The sequence below is a fragment of the Trametes versicolor genome (assembly GCF_000271585.1).
Source record: "Trametes versicolor FP-101664 SS1 unplaced genomic scaffold TRAVEscaffold_2, whole genome shotgun sequence".
NCBI lineage: Eukaryota > Fungi > Basidiomycota > Agaricomycetes > Polyporales > Polyporaceae > Trametes > Trametes versicolor.
In genome coordinates this window covers 1,974,619-1,986,974 of record NW_007360322.1, presented here as the reverse complement: position 1 = coordinate 1,986,974, position 12,356 = coordinate 1,974,619, and the positions used below count along the sequence as shown (strand labels likewise).

General features: G+C 59.8%; 3 protein-coding genes across 3 annotated transcripts; 2 read left to right on the top strand and 1 right to left on the bottom strand.

The window, feature by feature from the left end:
• Nucleotides 1-182: 182 nt before the first annotated feature.
• TRAVEDRAFT_43336 (uncharacterized protein) lies at nt 183-1,686 on the bottom strand (the record flags this gene model as incomplete). The annotated part of the gene is made up of 2 exons (XM_008035629.1): nt 183-1,445; nt 1,522-1,686. The coding sequence occupies 2 exons, from the start codon at nt 1,684-1,686 to the stop codon at nt 183-185; spliced, it is 1,428 nt and encodes a 475-aa protein (XP_008033820.1).
• A 461-nt stretch (nt 1,687-2,147) lies between these two features.
• TRAVEDRAFT_141649 (snoRNA-binding rRNA-processing protein UTP6) lies at nt 2,148-5,643 on the top strand (the record flags this gene model as incomplete). The annotated part of the gene is made up of 8 exons (XM_008036199.1): nt 2,148-2,177; nt 2,228-2,275; nt 2,348-2,492; nt 2,555-2,726; nt 3,019-3,443; nt 3,499-3,827; nt 4,184-4,606; nt 4,692-5,643. The coding sequence occupies 8 exons, from the start codon at nt 2,148-2,150 to the stop codon at nt 5,379-5,381; spliced, it is 2,262 nt and encodes a 753-aa protein (XP_008034390.1). The 3' UTR covers nt 5,382-5,643.
• A 2,294-nt stretch (nt 5,644-7,937) lies between these two features.
• TRAVEDRAFT_113156 (kinase-like protein) lies at nt 7,938-11,406 on the top strand (the record flags this gene model as incomplete). The annotated part of the gene is made up of 5 exons (XM_008036198.1): nt 7,938-8,705; nt 8,758-9,277; nt 9,336-9,414; nt 9,473-11,010; nt 11,084-11,406. The coding sequence occupies 5 exons, from the start codon at nt 7,938-7,940 to the stop codon at nt 11,404-11,406; spliced, it is 3,228 nt and encodes a 1,075-aa protein (XP_008034389.1).
• Nucleotides 11,407-12,356: the final 950 nt, after the last annotated feature.

The following is a 12,356-nucleotide window of genomic DNA, read 5'->3' as shown; positions in this document are numbered from 1 at the left end:
ATATAAAGCAAAGCTAGAGCTTGTATGAGTCCGAATCGAGCACCACAACGTCCGTCCATCTACTCCACGGGTACCGTCAGCTACGATCTAGAAGCGTGACAACTACGAAGAAGAACGCACCATGTATCCACCTAACCGTATCCCATGAACGACTCCTACAAGCCGCACATCGGGCGCGGCGATCACCTGCGCAGCTTCGCCCGGATAACCCTGTCATATGATTCCGACACTGGGTTGCGATAGGCTAGCACGGTAAGGTGCGCGCTGAGGTATGGTGGCGGGAGAAGTGGGTGGATGCCATCGAGCGTCGAATTAGATTCTGGTGGAGAGAAATACGCCGTGATTTGTACAGGGGTTCGTGGCGGAGATGGCGTGGACCGTAGCGTGAAGTTCGTGAGCGCAGCGATCGAAGAACTCGATGAGATGGTGGAGAGGGTGCGTTGCCGGTCGTGCGTGACCCGGCTCGCGTTCTTGTCGGCCATCGACGGCTGTGCAGGGAGAGTAGCGGTGGAGCGTGTGGAAGACGTCGATGTGCGGCGCAGCTGCCTATGGGCCGGTGATGACGAAGAGGGCGAGGGGAGGATGGGTGAGGCTGATGTGGTCCGTATGCTCGTTGGAGAGCCCGCACGCAAGCTGGAGGGAGACGAAGGCGTGGCGGACATCTGACCGGAGGCTGAGTCCGGTAGCACTGTGGTAAGAGGCGCTAAAGGCGCGGGCTTTCCCGTGAAGCCTTGGCCGTATGAGTGCCCGCGAATAAGCGGGTGTGGCCTGAGCGCATGTGCATCCAATTTGCTGTTAATCGAATGGGTGGAAGGGGGGCGAGTCATGGACTGTCGGTAAGGTGCGCTATCAGGGGACCTGCGCGGGGGAGAGTGGGTTTCTGAGCGGGCCTTGCTGACAGGGGGCGTGGGTGTGGAGATCGCTATTGCAGGTTCTGGATGGCGCTGATCAGGCTGCATCTGGCCCGAGAAGTAGTTCTCCTGCGGCGGACTCTCCTGAATGGCATAATCGCGCGTGGTTGGAGCGAGCGATTGCTGGGACGGCCGTGCGGTGTCAACACGAGGCAGCGCAGGCGGCGCAGCTTTGGGCGTCGCTACATCGTGAACGGCGTCGTGAGCAGAGGCACCATTTGGCTGGGCAGGTTGTGCAAATGCAGGCAGGGCTATAAGCCGCTGATTGAGCTCTTCGACGGGGGTGGTCTCCGGATCCGAGCCGTCGAGGGGTGTTGCTGCGCCGCTCTCGCTGGATATCCACTCGTCGTCATCTTCGCCTTCATCCGGACTGTTTATGGAGAAGCCCGCCTTCTGCTTCGACCCGTTCTGCTTCGCTGCGCCATTTGGAGTGGGTGCGCGCCGTAACGCCGCGGGTTGGATGTTGTCTCTTGGCTGTACACGAACGCCGCTGTTTGTCCGCATAAACTGGGAGCTGGAGTTGCGTGCAACGGGCTGTGCGCGGTGCAGCATCAACACGCTCCGTAAGTGTTTGCTTTGGATGATCGGCGATGTATAAAATGGGACGAACCTCGTGATGAAAGTGAGAGGACTTCTTCGCTTTATCAGCCACTCGTTGGGGTACAGGTTCTTTCTGAGTGAACTGCAGGTTCAGCCCGAGCTTGGAAGAGCCCCCGGAGGTCGAGCGAGCATGTGAGCGAAGTTGGCCGCCAGGACGATGAGCTTTAGCAGGCATGATGGACGTAGAGAGAGAAGAGATAAGTTGAGAGAGTCTGGTGGAGAGCTCGCGCTTACAACCGCGAGCGTCTCGGAGCGGACTTGCCGGAAATAGTTGTCGGCGCTTCAAATGATACTTCTCTTATTTATTCCTTGTATATTACCTAGTGGGACGTGGTGGCGCGGAGATCTGCCTAGGCCACGGATATGTGGCAAAACACTAGGTTACTTGACAGTTACTGAGCGCCGCACGACGGAACGAGCTGCGGTTCAGGCCTCAGGTATGGCATCCTCAAGGCTCAGATATCCGACGCGGAGCAGAGTCTGGAAGCGCCGATTGCCCTATGAGGTAATATCACGTGGTCGGGTCAAGAATTTGCGAACGAGTAAGCGAGGCGCCCGCCACTTTGCTCAGTACTTTCCTGCTTGCTTTACGTCCCGACCCGGCACCCTCTGAGATATCTGCATACACGAAGCAACATGGAGAGAGTGCAGTTCCAACAGGAGCAGGTGCGTATCGTTCCAAGTTAAATGTCATCAGCCGCTTATAGCTTCGAAAGATGCTCGCAGAGCTCAAGGACCTCGTCCAGAAGGGTCTATTCTCACAAGTGCGTGCTCCCGTTTCCCTCGACGTCTCTATAGAGCTACGTTGTAATTGACCGACAGCGTCGCGCGCACAGAAAGAGGTCAAACAGATCATGCAAAAGCGGACCGCATTCGAGACCGCCCTAGTCCGGCGGATACCCAAGAAGGCCGACTTCTTGCGTTACGCGACGTACGAGATGAGCCTGGAGGCGCTGCGGAAAAAGCGGGTGGAACGCCTCAGTACGTCGTCCCTTAAACGGACTTTGTGGGACGATTTTGAACCGATCGCTTGCGGGCTACAGAATTACCAAAGGGCCCGCCATCGGTATCCGACTACGCGCTCGTCCGGAGACAGTTCCAGATTTTTGAGCGCGCCCTGAAGAAGTTTAAGGGCGACGTTGGCCTGTGGATACAGTATGTCCAGGTTGCGAAGAGGGAAGGCGCGCGGGCTCTTGTGGGGCGGATAACTGCGAGGTACGTTCCATTCGATGTGATGGCGTTACGCCGCGGGCAGTGGCTGTATTCCCTCCGCTGAACGGGGTGGGGAACTCGTCTGAACTGTACCTCTGTCGCCGCACGTGTTCTGGATCGGGGCCGTGTTGTGGCGGCCGTCGTAACGGCCATTACTGCTCAAAGCCCACACCACGCGTGTGAGTCCGGTCCAAAACACGGCGGTGGCAGGAGAATGGTCTCGGGCATACGGTTCAATGGGGGTGATAGGGTGCTCAGCCCATCGTGGATAGTTTGGTGCCTAACGTTTCTCCAGGGCATTGCAATTACACCCAAACGTCCCGGCTCTCTACGTCCTGGCCGCGTCACATGAACTCGAACACCTGTCCCCATCGGCCGCCCGTGCTCTGCTGCAACGTGGGCTCCGGCTGAATTCTGATAGTGTCGAGATGTGGCGGGAGTATGTGAAGATGGAGTTAAACTTCGTTGAAAGCCTCCGGCGGCGGTGGTCTGTTCTTGGGATTGACGTAAAGGGCAAAGGCAAGGAAGCGAGCCCGACAAAGGGCAAGCAGCGAAATCCTCCAGGTAGTGAAGACGAGAGCGGGCTCGAGGACGAGAATATCGTCGAAGCGGATGCTATGGAGGTGGACACCCGAGAGGAGCTTGAGGAGGATGAAGCTGCCCGCAAACAGATCATGGACGGCGCAATTGTTAAAGCTGTTATCTCAAACGCAACGCAAGGTGCGCTCTTACGCCGACATTTGGCAGCGCCAAGGATGTCCTAACCTTCTCACAGCGATCCCCAAAATTGAACTGTTCAGTTCCCTTCACGGACTAATCTCCACGTACCCTTCCCCGCTTTCCCTGCGCGAATCCCTCCTCGACCACTTACACGCGCTCCTTCGAGACACCCTCCCCGCTCTCCCCGCTGCCATCAAGCTTGCTGCCACACGCCACCTCTCCGATGACCTCACGGGCGGACACCTCGTGGACGCGCTGAAAAATGCCAACGATGTCCTTTCCGAGGCCGTGAGAACAAGCACGGGCGAAGCGAGAGAAGGCGTGGCGTGTGTGTACGCCGAGTTTATCGGCGAGTGGTGCGGGAAAGCCGTCGGTGACAGTTTGGTGAGTTCCCGCCTTTTCCCCTCCGCTCCCTCTGGTGCTGGGAAATTATTTGTGCTTCCCCCGGAAGGTCTGACCGGTTTTGCATGCCGTTGTCTGAGACGATGGCCCTTGCTCCGCCGGCTTCATGTTTCGCTTCCATCACTTCGATCCGTCAACGGTGCTTCTTGTTGCCCTCGCGCATCCCGTCGATTTTTGGTTTCACGCACTCATGTACGCCTCGCCTTCGATCGGCCCCCCCTGAGCTGCTCGTCGATGGCCGTCCATCAGTACCAAGATCGTGCTCCGCGCGTTCGCTTTTTCTTCAAGTTGTCTACTTCACATGGACGGTGATGCTCACACATGCGCTCTCCTGACAGAAAGCGTACCTCGTCACATCCCTCCACCTCCTGATCCAGCAGCTATCCTCCCCCGTCCCCCCGGCTTTGCTTGCGGCGCACGTTCGGCTGCTGGTGCAGCACCATACGTCGCTTGGGCCCGCTCTCCTCCCGCCGAAGGTGAACACCCCAGAAAAGATATTGCATGTCTCGCGCAAGTACGCCACCCGCGCGGCATCGAGCGCGCCCATGTGGCTGGCACGTCTAGATGCAGAAAGGCATTTTGCACAGCCAGAAGACGTCGCGCGCGCCTGGTCAGATGCCCGGAAGACCGTCGAGGGCGACGGCCTGGAGGACGTCTGGCTCTGGGGCCTCGGGTCGCAAGACGTACGACGTTCAGACGCCCCCGGGACGGTGGAGGCAAACATCGAGGACGATGTCATAAAGGACGTCGCGGTGCTCGAGGTGCGCGGCGTATTCCTTCCTTAGCGAGCCGGCTGCTCACCGGTACCGGTGCGGTCCTCCTGGCGCGCCTATTCGATCTGCACAGCATCTCCTGCCCGAGAGCAAGCGTATCCGGCAGCCGGCGGCAGCGAGCGCGATTCACGAGGTGCTGCTGATGCGCTACGCAGCTGCAACACATCGCGCGCTCCTGCTGCAGCACGACACGCATCTCAATCTGATCGAGGGCCGCGCCACTGCGGGTGCAGCCACGCCCGCGTCGAACGGCGACGGTGGTCGCCGTGCACGCGTACGCGATCGTGCTGCGCAGCAAGGGCAGCAGGCCACCCCACAACGCGGTCAACAACGTCCCGCGCCACCGACCGCCCTCGCCGAGGCACGTATTGCACGTGTGCGCCGGCTCGGGGCCGTGCACACGCCCTCCGCGCGGGTGTGGGCGGAGGTGTTTCGACAGGAGTGCAATTGGCACGCCGATCCTCCCGCGTCGGGCCCGGATGCGGACGCGCGCGTACTTGGCGCGGTTTACGAGTTCTGGCGGCAGAGCGACGGGGTGGAGGCCACGGCTGCGTGGGCCGGGTGGCTGCTGCGGAGTGGGAGGAGCCAGGAGGCGGTCGCTGTTGTGGGGCGCGCACGGAGCGTTCTCGGGGAGCAGGCGGGAGAAGAGGTCGAGCGGCGGTGGAAGGCGGTTTTGGACGGGCCCGCCCATGCGGAGGAGGGCGCGGACGCAGAAGCGGACGTCGAGGACGGCGGCGCGGATGTTACGGGCGAAGAGCCGTAGGATCTTCCGCGCGGTATGTTTCGGTGTCATTTCGACGCTCGGCGTTAGCTCAAAAGTTCTACGTAGACGTGTGCTTAATATCGGCGCGATGCTGTCATACGGCCACGCGGATTATTGCTTTAATTTAGGCCTCTAAGTTGGGTGACGGATGCACCGCCATGTCTGAGGTCTAAATGGACTCCGAGGGGGCGTGCACTCGGTGGGGCACGCCACATATGCATGTCCGGTGACGGTTGGTATTCCGTGTACCGCTAGCTATATGTAGTATGATATCTGGAAGAACTCGAAGCAGGGAAGCCGATGCGTTTAGTGCGGTGACCGTGCTTGGATCCGGGTTCTCGGATGTCCGCATAAGGATGCCGGCGGTGAGAGGAGAGGTGCATCTGGTGGGAACGTAAGCACGGCTTCTCGGACGGATACGTGCGTCCGTCAATGGTCGATGCAGGACCCCTGTCACGGTGGACGAAAGCTCTATCCGGATGTACTGAAATATGTCAGATATTAGTCTCAGTCTGACTTGCTTTGAATTTTCGACCGGCTTCAGCGGTATGTTCAGCGAACAGCTACGTTACGTCCATATGGTGGCAACATCTTTGTAAGTTTAGATGATCAGCGAAATATTAGAATGGACTGGCCGTCTGTCATGACCGAAAGGACTATTGCTTGAAGAGACGCGAGGTATCTGTGTTATCTCCGCAGCATAGACAACTTATGGGTCCGTCCCAGTCCCTCTTCATGTGTACGCGTGCATTTGGGGACGCTAGATATGATACGAGTATAAGTCAGATATGTCGCTTCCCCCTACTGCAGAAAACATTCGTGTACCCTCCCGGAATGCATGTAAGCAAGCCGAACAGATACTTAGTAGTGTCATTTGAGTGCCGCTGGATATGGACTTTGCTCGCCGTATACATAGCAATATTAATCCCTACCTCACATCGGGCTGACTGAGAAGGGTCTTACCGACGCGCGAGGCATTGCCTGTATCACTAGCTGACCAACTCTCAGGATAGGCCTCAGCACCGGGTTTCGCGTCAAATCGAGTGAAATACTCATTTTCGATGGTCCTTGCACAGTCAGCGGACCAAACCAATTTCCGTAGTGGGTTTGAACCTGGCAAAGCATCGTCCAGCCCACCAGCTGGTTCAGTACGAGGTGTGGCGTCGGAATGAGTCGACGGGGTCCTGTCACTGTGGTACCGGGAAGGCAAATGTCCAGATAGGTGGCAGTTCCGGCGGCCGGGGCCATGCCGACGGCGGTGGGGCAGTCCAGTTCCTGGAGTCGCACAGATCGCTGAGGCCCGGTGTGGATCACAGCGTGCGTGCCTGGCGTTTGACTGGGAGCATGTGGGCGCAGGAGGGGAGGCTGCGCCGCGGCGCCGGTGGTTCGAGATCGAGAGCGGGCCCGCGGACACGGCCAAGGCTGGCGTTGGGCGCGAGCCGGTGACTTTAGGTAAGGGAAGGGCAACGCGTCCGCGAGGGTGAGGGCACCGAGGATGGGTTTTTTGACAGGCGAGGCCGAGCAGACGGAGACTGCAGCGAACGTTCGTGTGGGGAGGTGGGAGAGCGCGAGGGCCGTGATCAGGATGCACAAGGACCGGTGTGCGCCTGTTCTCACAGGAAGCGGCGGGGACGCTGTCAAGGGGTGAAGATACGCCTGGCGCGAGGGCGGCGGCGGGCGCATGCGGCGAGCAGCAGCGACGTCTGACGGTTCTCAGTCTTTCTCAGTGTGTATGTTGTGCCGTCGGTAGGCGAGGTGCGCATGTGTCGGGAAAGCGACGGGAAATGGCCGGGTCGGGTGGAGGAGCACATGGAGTTGGGAGCACGCGGCCGGGAATAGAGACGGTGGGGACGATGGATAGATGTGATGGGGGCTGATGGTGCTCGAATTGGAATTGAATCTGATTGCAGTGTGCGGGAATAAGCTGAGGAATAATAATGGTCGAAGGTATAGACACGCGTGCGGGCGTGGAAGGCGAAGACCATGTGCTGCGCCAGTCGTGCCCATCCCCAGAGCCTAATCTCCTCGTGCCCGTCCATCTTTCTCTCTTCTCCTCCCCCCTCTTCCTCCCGCCCTCGTCCCGGCCCCCAGCTCGTCTCCGTGGTTGTTGCAGCGGTGAGTGTCGTGTCTGCTTATCCGCGGTGGCCAGCGAGCAGCCCTCTGACGTGCTCCCTTCATCCGCGCGCATCACGTCCGTCCGCGTTATCCTTCCGCGCCTCATTCCAACTCCGCCCGCTAGCTTTGCTTCCTGCTGCCATCTCCCACAAGTCTGCCTGCCTATCGCTTCCTCCCAAGCCAGGCTTGCCCAAAGCTCGCAGACGTCCTGGGGCGTCGTCTCCCTCGTGTCTGACAGGAGCACATAGGAGAGAGCCACACCCCCCGTAGACTGGTCAACGCGCCCACCGCTTCCATCTGCATGCATATCGAGCCAGTCCTCGTCCGTCTGTAGCCTACGACTTCCCCAGCTGACATCTCGCCCTACCCCCTCCTCTCCTCGCGAGAAGAACAGAGCGCAGACCCGTCACCTTCGGCTTACGACCTACAGCTTGTTTCCTAATGTTGCAGTACCCAGTCCAGCTCCCCCCGCTCTCCCTGTCCTCCTCGAAACGCACCGCCGCACCCGGTCGAGACAGAGATCTCGACGACCGTCGCAATGGCCACTCCCGCCTCGCTCAGCTCGCCGTTCATGACAGGATCGTCGCCCCCCGCCCCCCTTCCCTCGCCATAAGCCCCCTCTCCACCTCTATCGCCCTCTCTCGCAACTCCTCCTCGTCCGTCTCCACCTACCCCTCCCCCCTTCCCTCCCCCATCTCTACAACCCCCGCCAAACCGATCCATCGCTCTCCTCTCGTCTCCTCCTCTCGGCAGCTTCCCAGTCCCGTGCCTCGCTCGCCCCACCCCCTCCGTTCTGACTTGCCCTCGTTCGACACCCGGTCGAGCGGAGCCTCTTCGATCTCTTCGTACATCGTTGATGTGCTTACTCAGGGTGACTTGGTAGGGGAAGGCTTGACCCTTCAGGGCGAGGTCATCCAGCGGGTTCCGATAAGCTCTTCTGAGCCGCGGGTCGACGATGATGAACCGGCGAAGGAGTTCGAGGTTGTCAGGAAGCTCGGTTCCGGCAGTTACGCTGTCGTTTACCTCGTGCGTGAGGTTCTCTCGCGTCCCCAGCCTTCGGACGACGGCCATGCAATCACTATCGGTCGCATGGACCTGGACGACGGATCGCCCGGCAACCAGTCTACGGAGTATGGCCGCGAATATGCTATCAAAGTGCTCTCGAAAGCGAACCTTGACGAGGAAGCTTTGGAAGCCCAGCTATTCGAGGTGCGTTGCTATATACGTATCGAACGTAGCAAATATTGACTCGTCCGTATAGGCTACCATACATCAATCGCTCCCCGCCCACCCTAACATCGTCACTCTTCACCGCACTCTCGAGACCCCCTCTTTCTTGCTTCTTCTACTCGAGTTTGTCCCCGGCGAAGATCTTTTTTACTTTCTCGAACAAGCTCGCGACCACTACGAAATGGACCCATCAATGACCGACCTCTCAACCTCGCCCCCGGTTTCGGACTCAAGCTGCGCCTCCCGGACGCCACCCACGCCAAGTTTGCTGTCTTCCCTCAACCCATCGCAACTGCTCTCGCGCACGCGCCTCCGCCTCATCGCGTCCATGTTCTCTCAGATGTGTGAGGCGGTCGCTACCTGCCACGAGCACTCCGTTTTCCATCGCGACATCAAGCCCGAGAACTTTATAGTCACGGACGGATGGACTACGCTGCCCGACGGACGCTCGGAGCGTAAGGTCATCGTCAAGCTCTCAGACTTCGGCCTGTCCACCACCGACGTTGAGTCAGCGGATATGGATTGTGGCAGTGCTCCCTATATGAGTTTCGGTGCGTGTTCATATCTCAACTCATTGTCATTCATCTTCTGACCAGTTGAGGAATGCAGAGTGCCGGAATAACATACATCCTACTTATTCACCGCGAGCAGCCGACGTCTGGTCACTTGGTATCGTGCTTATCAATATGTCAGTTGCGCATATGCCTAGTCCTAAAGTGCACAAACTGACTCGATCCTTTGTCCAGGTTGTACCATTATAACCCCTGGACGGACACCACGCTAGGCGTGTGCTCGTCGTTCGAGCTTTACCGCCGGCAGCCCGTCAACTTTTTCATGCAGCGCTTCACTGGCATGACCTACCCCGTTGCGGATTTCTTGGCCAGCAACGTGTTTTGCATCCTGGACAGTGCGAAGGACGACTCCCAGCGCATTTCCGCGCGCGCCTTCGGTGCTTGGATAAAGGACCTCCCGAGCCTCCTTTGCCCTCCGATGGTGCGCCCGGGCCACGTTCGCAATGTCTCGATCACCTCGGTGCAGGGTCATCGCCTTTCCTCCATCCCCCACTCCCGCCGCCCTTCGCTGCGCAACTCCGTTGTTGGCGAGGTTATCTCCCGTCGTGCTTCCCGCAACTTCTCTCGTGCGCCCTCCCTCGGGCCTGCGTATGAGCATCAAGCGCTCGATAGCCCGATCATGCTTCCGCCGGTCCTTGACCGCGAGAACGAGCAGGAGATTGCCCTCACGGAGCATGATAATGACCATCACGACCAAGATCAGGACGGAGAAAGCGAAGTTGGCTCGCGTTCCGCTTCTACACAGAAGCGGCGCAAGCGAGGGGCGCGCAAGGGTAAGGGTTCAGCGATGTCCCCGACCACCCCCGCCTCCGCGCACGATGCAACGCTCGAGACCCTCGCGCACGCCTCCCAGGCCCTCGCGCGCGAGATTTCGCGTACGTCACGCCACTCTCAAGTCCCCGCTCTCTCCACCGGCTTCGACTCTGTGCGCACACACTCCGCCAATGCTCACCCGATGCCGTATCCTGTCTCGCCCAACCCGGCGTTGCCGCCGCTTTCGCTCCTTAATGCTTCTGTTCCTCTTTCCATCCCGCCCCCTGGTTCCGCAGCACCGTCGATTTCGAAGAAGCCGTCCAAGTGGAAGCTCTCCTTCGGCAAGGCGAGCGTCGCTTCGGGCAACAAGCTCGCTGTCTCCGAGGAAGCATCGGTGCCCTCTGAGGCGCCGACAGGCAAGCAGATGTCTGCGACCGCAAGCAACGTCACGAGTCTGCTCATGAGTCTCAACGCACCGCCGCCCCCGTCGTCGAAGACTGCGCCGGCGCCCGCCTCGCATCTCGTTGACCGTGACGATGATGCTGCGTCGTGGAATCGTGGTCGTCGCCCGAAGCAGGCGACGGTTAGCCCCAATGGCACTGCTACGTGGGGCCCGTCTTCTGGTTCTCCCTTTGGACCGTCGCGCGGGAGCCCGGAGCGGCGCTACCCTGGACAGCAGGGAACCAGCGGAGACAAGAGGTCGGAGCGTGGCATCTCGCCCTCGAGTACCCGGAGCGGCCGTCCGCTTGCCTCGAGCGCGAGCTCGATGGCTTCGAGCAACTGGCGCAGCTCAATGTCGAGCGCAGGGACATCCACATCGGCGTTCACCCGGTACAGCAACAACAGCGCACGCAGCGTGTCCACAGCAGCGACGAGCGTTTCTGCTCAGAGCTGGCGCAGCCAGGGCAGCAAGGCATCCCACGACCAAAACGGCGCTCCCATGCCGGCGAACGTCAAGTGTAAGTTCCGCAATCTGCTGCACCGCGTGCATCATGGTTTCGTCGTGTATTGACACCGCGTTTGGGTTCGCAGTTATCACCGGCACGCCGTGGGAGTTGTACCAGCTGCCGCGACAGATGTACCCCAACCCGGACGACGCGAAGTTTGGGGGCCCACCCGCCCGCAAGCGCCGCGCGAACAAGCCGAAGGACCTCACGCTGGACACTATCAACGAGCGCCCCGCACCGAACCCCAAGTCGCCGCTCGGCCAACGCCAGGACGCGGCGACGAGCACCACCGATCTCGGCCCTGCGGACAGCGGGGAGAGCATTGGCTCGCAGGATGGTTCGCCGCGCAAGGTGCAGAAGGGCCAGATCAATGCGCTCGCGAAGATGCTGTCTGCGTTGCGTCGGTGAGCGTGTGCGCCTCAGGCACCCGCTCCCGGAGCTCATGTCATCGCGGCCGATGGGCTGCTCTCTGCTGCCTGTCGGGCCCCCGATGCTAGCTGTATGATAATGCGTGGTCGCCCGCCATCAGGCAGGCGCGCGCCGGTTTGGTATCGACACGAAAGTCGGTCCAGTCTCGCCAGTGGAAACACCGGTCTGCCGCATGGCATGAAGTGCACACTCATTCCGCTCCGTATCTTCGATCGCGCCTGTCCCTCCCTGCATGCATGTCCCCTTCAGCTCATTCGCCCGTCGTCGCCAACTGCCAACATACCGCCTGCCCCGCCCGTCGGGTTGTAATCCTCCCCCCTTCACCCTCTTCACCCCCCTCGCTACTCCTCGCCCGCGTGCTCCACGCAGGATGCGCGGCGCGAACCTTGCATGGACTGTTGACCTGCCTCTCCACCCCTCACCGCTTAGACGACCTGCCCGCCCTACCGTAGCGTACTCAGACAAGCCAGCAATGTTCCAACTGCCTGTACGATACCTCCGTCGTCGTGAATACATTGGCTGGACGTAGTTCCTATGCAAGCACTTTCGGTCGTCATCGGGGCGATGGTCGCAGTCCTCTTCCTCCTTGTCTTCGCTGGTTCGGGACCCGTATAGTATATATTGTTCTCTGCTCTCGCTCGCGCTACTTACCGCGTCGCACACACTCGCTCCTTACGCTCTCGCATCTCCGTACGCTCCGGATTCGTAGTACATATTGGGCATAGTCGCCGTCGGACTCGGAACCTTGCCCACGAACTCTTCCGCTCGTTTACACCAAGCGCATGGTCGGATCGTTGGACAGTCGCGCCAGTAGTACTAGTAGTACCCGCTCGTTAGCATCATTTCTCTTCCTCTCCATCCATACTCCATACTGCAATTTTTTCTTCGACTGGTGGTGACTCCTTGGAGAGCTTGGGGCCTGCGTGAAC